The sequence below is a fragment of the Cannabis sativa genome, chromosome 3 (genome assembly GCF_029168945.1).
Source record: "Cannabis sativa cultivar Pink pepper isolate KNU-18-1 chromosome 3, ASM2916894v1, whole genome shotgun sequence".
In the NCBI taxonomy this organism is placed as follows: domain Eukaryota; kingdom Viridiplantae; phylum Streptophyta; class Magnoliopsida; order Rosales; family Cannabaceae; genus Cannabis; species Cannabis sativa.
This window is the reverse complement of record NC_083603.1, coordinates 44,103,005-44,109,124: the sequence shown is the minus strand read 5'-3', so window position 1 is coordinate 44,109,124 and position 6,120 is coordinate 44,103,005. Positions and strand designations below refer to the sequence as shown.

The following is a 6,120-nucleotide window of genomic DNA, read 5'->3' as shown; positions in this document are numbered from 1 at the left end:
TTGTGAGGTTGGTGTTGACTATCATAATCATCTTTTCTTTGATTGTTCTTTTCCCCAGCATCTCATGCACACTATCCATTCTTGGTTTGGTATTGCTATTTGGCTAGAATCTTATCTGAATTGACTTTTGTAGTTGAATGCTAATCGAGATCACAGCATGCTTCATAGGGTTGTTGCGGCTATTTGTGCGATAGCAACTTATTTAATTGGTGGAATCGAAATGCTTGTATCTTTGAGCAAAATATTTTTTTGATTTCTTATGTGAACAATTTGATTAGAATTATACTTAAAATGAGATTACTACTTCTTAATAGGAGGAATCTTTTTAAGAGGGATCAACAAATCTTTGATTTTGTTTGTAACATATAAATAAGTCTGCATTTTGTTGTTTTGTAGATACCGATTTATGTAGTATTTTCTGTCATGATTAATAAATTTTTCTCCTTTAATAAAAAAATAATTAAAAAAGTGGTATGTAAGATTATGGTGGACAATTTTTGAAGTTGCCCACGTTAGAGTAATTTTTATAGGAAAATGTGTCAAATTTTATGTAGATAAAAGAGAAAATAAAAAAATATATATTTTAAAATAATGTGTGTATTTTGAAAGCTATGGTATTGCCCCATTTAGAGATGCTCTTACAGCTTGTTCACCATTTGGTGTTCAAGTGTTCAGGGTGGATTAGAAACTTGTTTAGATAAATTTATTTGTACAATGATATGTTCATTATTAAAAGAAAATACAATAAAATTTACAGTTCTAACTTTTATAATCTGAATTAAGAGATTTAAAAACATGTAATGCATTTTAATTTAGACAACTTTTAAGACTAATTGCATTTATTTCTCAAACAAAGGAGAGTTACACCTGGCCTTCATTACAACATTAGTAATCAAAGCTCAGAAGTAAAAAGAAAGAAAGCTAAAGCATCATATGAGAATTGCATGAACACAACCTCAAATGCCCTGACTCAGTGCAAACAGCACTGTTATTGAAAGGAAAGACTATTATATTATATCACATCACATACCCTTCTCAAGCATTGCTCTAACTCTCATTGGAAGCCCATAGAGCCGAATGAAGCCAGCAGCATCAGCTTGATCATATATGTCTCCACTCTCAAAAGATGAAATGTCTTGTCTGTAAAGACTAAAGGGACTACTTCTACTTGTTACAGTCACAGAGCCTTTGTACAGTTTTAGAGTCACTGAACCTGTTGTAGTTTTTGTTATGTTCTTCATGAAAGCATCTAAAGATTCTCTAAGTGGATCAAACCACCTTCCTGCATACACCAACTCTGCATACTTGAGTGCTAGAGAGTCCTTAACTTGAATTGTTTCTCGATCTAGTGTCAACGATTCAAGCTCGAGGGCAGCAGCATAGAGGATGGTGCCACCAGGAGTTTCATACACACCACGGCTCTTCATGCCAACAAGGCGATTTTCAACCATGTCAACTCGGCCTATTCCATGCTTTCCACCAATTTGGTTGAGCTCTTTGAGTAGTGATGCAGGGGAAAGCTCCTTTCCATTGACTGAAACAGGCAACCCTGAGACTATCCCAATCTCCAAATACCTTCAAAGATAAAAACAATATGTATGTTAGTGGTAAAACCATGACAATAATTAACTCAAAATCAATGTGAAGGTGCTCAGGAAGAAAGTTACTCAGGTTCATTTGGTGCATCTTCTGGATCAACTGTTAACATGTACATATCCTTCTTGGGCTCTTTTGCAGGGTCTTCTAGGATGTCACCCTACCAAAAAAGACTTTAATTAAAGGCATGCTTAGCTAGACCATGAACAGATTTATTATCAATGCGAGTAACAAATATTACCTCATGACTAAGGTGCCACAAGTTACCATCTCTGCTATAAATGGATTTCTTAGTCACTGGTACAGGCACATTGTGTTTCTTGGCATATTCAATAGCATCCTCTCTACCAGTAATATCCCACTCCCTCCAAGGAACCACAACATGTAGTTTGGGATCTAGAGCAAAGAAAGTCAACTCAAACCGAACCTGAAGTGAATAAATTGAAACAAAAACAGAACTGAGTAAAAAAAATAAGCACAATGAATGTTTAATTCATGTTTTCAAATGCTTAAAATTGTTAAACATGCCTGATCATTTCCTTTTCCTGTGCATCCATGAGCAACAGCATCAGCTCCAACTTGTTTAGCAACATCAACCATGGCCTGTTTAATTTCATCAATATGTTACATAAATACATCATGACATGAATCAATCAACAACATAACATTGTATATTTCTGTTCAGTTACTCTTTCATTGTGAGAAGAAAAACTCACCTTGGCAATAACAGGTCTGGCCATTGAAGTACCCAATAAGTATTTTCTCTCATAAATAGCACCAGCTCTTAAACAAGGGAATATGTAATCACTTACAAATTCCTCTTGTAAATCTTTCACTACCAACTGACAAGCCCCACTAGCCTTGGCCTTCTCTTCCAACCCTTCCAATTCCTTTATACCCTATAAAAATTCCATGTTCAAGTACAGGAAAGCAATACAGAGAATCAAACCCATCAATTGTTAATTAATACCATCTAAACAACATTCCAACAAAAAAAAAAAAATCAAATTAGAAACACATACTTGACCAACATCAGCAGTGAAGCAAACAACTTCACAACCATAGTTTTCCCTGCATATATTAATACAAATTCAAAGTTCAAAACTTTAAGATATTTTATTCCATAGTTTTGTTAATGAAAATATCCCATTATTGTAAAATACGATTCTTTCTTTGTTTCTTCCAAATTAAACATAGTACCTTAGCCATGGAACAATGACAGAAGTGTCCAAGCCACCACTATAAGCCAGAACCACCTTCGTCAGTTTACCTCTTAAGCCTCTTTGTTCAGTGGCCATTTTTACAATCTCTCTCTGTTTTCTGAGGAAGAAAAAGAATAGGGTTTTATGACAATGAGTCCAAACATGAAAGCTATATATTTAATATATAATAGGAATGTGTGAGGAGAGGAGAGGGTGTCGTTTCAACCTATAATTTCATTGAATCTCTACTATAATATGCAGGTGGACTAGAGCAGTGGAATCCACCTCTTTTTTGATAGAATATATTTTTCCTTGAAAGAAAAAAAAATATATATAATCACGTGTGTAACATAGAGGCTATTTATGTATGTAGAACTTACATATAACCGTATGTAAGGCTATCTGAGGAGGTGTGTATGTTGGAGGTCTTGGGTTTAATTCTCAGGTTATGCATTGTAATATATAAATGCTTAATTCAAAAAAAAAAATATATAAAACTTACATACGATTTCATTACAAAAGGCAAAAATGTTGTTGTAACATGATAAGGTATGTTGTTCGATATTCGAGTCTTAAATTATATATAGTTGTAATATATAAATGTTTAAATAAAAATAATATATGATAAAGGATTCCCATAATAAATAGTTGGACTTCATTATAATGCATGACTACATATTTGGGTGTGTATTCAAATAAAATGAAAGTTGTTAATAATTCAATTTTTGTTTTTGTAAACAACTACAGATTTATAAATAGTTTTTACAAATTTATAAACATTTGTTATATGTTTCTACATTAAGGAAGCGTTTTGTTGGGAGGAATGAAAATATAAGAATGAGAATGAGAATAAGAATAGGAATATGAATGGAATGGAATAAAATTTAAAATGCATAAAAAAATTTGATAGTCATAGTCATTCTTTTTTTTTTAAAATGGAATAGTCATTCCACCAAAATGGTAGAAAGAGCATTCCATTGGAATGCTATTCCAATACTTCAAAATTCAACCAAACAAAGGAATGGAATAAAAATTGTTTCCTTTTCATTCTTTTACCTCTAACCAAACGCCACCTAAGTACTACATTCTATAAAACAAACTTTTTTTTCTTTAAAAACAATATCAAATGTAATTTTTCCAAGGCTCTCTCCTTTCTCCTTTCTTTATGAAATGGAGGAAAAAAAACTAATATGCTTATGCTTTACGTAATTCAGGGAAAAAGAAGGAATATTACACTATATTATTTTATTTTATTCCTCCAATAAAACCAATGCTATTATTACTTCAAAATAAATGAGAATAGACATAATATGTTGGCATTATATTGTCACTTTATATTCTTGAGTGGCACTTAACAGTGGAAATGGGTCAATTGCAACAATAACAAAAAATTTAAGATTACTATTCCCTCAAATTTTATGATTAGATGGCTAAGTGTAATTATTACTATAACTCCATTTTTAGTACTCCATCTTGAAATGGTGTAAGAATGTACATGGTCTTTTTGTTACAATATATATTTAGATGTATTCTCTAATTATTATATCTATCTCTATTTATAGTTATTCAATATTTATTATATTATTTTAGCAAATAATATAATAAATATTGACCGACTAAATAAATATGTATACAATAATAAGAGAATATATGCTAAATATATTCTAACAATAATTAGAATATATTTAGTATATATTACTTAGAATATATTTAGCATATATTCTCTTATTATTGTATATATATTTATTTAGTTAGTCAATATATGATACATTATTTTAAGAGTTTTTTTTATAGTTAAACCCTTTTAATTATTGTTTTGCTTGCATTTAATCCTCAAAGCTCAAATTTTAGTTGTAAAATCCTTTAAACTAATGAACTAGTAGTAAATTTAAGGTGTCATTCGGTTAACTATCACTATGAGCTACTTATGTGTACACTCTTGTACGCATGACCTATTTATATTAGTACACCTAATATTATTATTTAAAATTTATTTTTAAAATTAAATAAAATGATAATAAAATAAAATAAAATATTTAAAAAAAATAAAAAAATATTATAATTTTTGAATTAATTTTTATATTTTTAAAATAATAATATTAAATGTACCAATATAAATTTGACACATGCACAAAAGTATACACATAAGCAGTCTATATTGGCAATTAACTGTAAAAAATAGATGACACCTTAAATTTACAAGTAATTCAGTAGTTTGGAAGGTTTTACCGTCAAAATTTGAGCTTAGAGGGTTAAGTACAAGTAAAGTGATAGTTGAGATGGTTTAACTGCAAAAAAACTCTTATTTTAACAATCAGTTAGTTAATTTTATAGCCTAACATTATGCGTGTATCTTGTTTATATTACTATGATTGATAATGCAAAAGTCACAAAATGAATTTCCTTCATGGTACTTGAGCAGTTTATTGATCGTCATAGTCTTTCGTCTTTCTTGTCCACACACATCGCATTAAAATGGTAAAGTCGAAAGATACATAAAATCTATCAATAATATCATTCGGACCATTCTAGCTCATGCTTCAATGCCACCATCCTTTTGGCATTATGCTCTATCTATGGCGATATATCTTCTAAATATCCTTCCTTCTAAGGTCTTAGATTATTTATTACCTGCACAAATCATTTATCAAAGTGACCCTTCTTACTCGAATTTACATGTTTTCTATTGTTTATGTTTTTCATTATTTTCCTCCACTACTATCAACAAATTATAGGAACAGTCTTTCCCTTGTGCCTATCTTAGTCCGGCTCCAAACCATTGTGGCTCAAATTTCTATGATATGTCTAGTGGAAAGATAATAATTTTTCGTCATGTGCATTTTGTTGAAATTGAATTTCCATTTTTGACCCTACACAAAACCACTCCTACAAATTATGATTTTCTGAGTGATAATATTGATCCATCAATCATGAATGTTATTCTCTCAGAATCTAGCACCACCAAATCCACAACCTGACCCAACCCAACGACCCAACTCTCCACCTATTCCTCACAATGAGGCACACGCTCACACGAGCCCAGCCACCCCCACTTCTCATGCTGCTAAGTCCAGGCCCACTCCTCATGTAGCCTAGATGCTGCAGCAGCCCCCTCCAACTTCTTCTCCTATCTTGGCCTCACCCACCTCACATGGCCCAATCCCTGGCCCGAATTCTATCGTCACATACATCAATGTCAGCACCACACTCCTCTCTTAGGCCTAATAACCCCATGCTACACCGCATGACAACTTGTGCTATCAATATAAGCCAAATTCTAAGTACTCTACCAATTGTCATGCAACCACCACTAAGGACATTT

At 31.8% G+C, this 6,120-nt stretch overlaps 1 protein-coding gene across 3 annotated transcripts; it reads right to left on the bottom strand.

Annotated features, from left to right (window-relative positions):
* Nucleotides 1-821: 821 nt before the first annotated feature.
* On the bottom strand, nucleotides 822-3,538 carry LOC115711280 (argininosuccinate synthase, chloroplastic). Of its 3 annotated transcripts, none has more exons than XM_061111918.1 (8): nucleotides 3,301-3,538; nucleotides 2,797-2,916; nucleotides 2,619-2,667; nucleotides 2,313-2,495; nucleotides 2,125-2,199; nucleotides 1,838-2,023; nucleotides 1,668-1,756; nucleotides 822-1,575 (listed from the first exon to the last, which is right to left on the bottom strand). In XM_061111918.1, the coding sequence occupies exons 2-8, from the start codon at nucleotides 2,892-2,894 to the stop codon at nucleotides 1,023-1,025; spliced, it is 1,233 nt and encodes a 410-aa protein (XP_060967901.1). In that variant the 5' UTR covers nucleotides 2,895-2,916; nucleotides 3,301-3,538; the 3' UTR covers nucleotides 822-1,022. The 3 variants fall into 3 exon arrangements, with proteins under 3 accessions (XP_060967901.1, XP_060967902.1, XP_030495480.2); XM_061111919.1 differs by lacking the exon at nucleotides 3,301-3,538 and adding an exon at nucleotides 3,025-3,182; XM_030639620.2 differs by lacking the exon at nucleotides 3,301-3,538 and having other exon boundaries at nucleotides 2,797-3,066.
* Nucleotides 3,539-6,120: the final 2,582 nt, after the last annotated feature.

Coding starts and splice junctions, on each gene's coding strand:
- LOC115711280 (XM_061111918.1), bottom strand. CDS start 2,894: ATGGCCACTGAACAAAGAGGCTTAAGAGGTAAACTGACGAAGGTGGTT. Junction 2,668..2,796: donor GTCATTGTTCCATGGCTAAG/GTACTATGTTTA, acceptor TAATATATGCAG/GGAAAACTATGGTTGTGAAG. Junction 2,496..2,618: donor TCACTGCTGATGTTGGTCAA/GTATGTGTTTCT, acceptor GAATTTTTATAG/GGTATAAAGGAATTGGAAGG.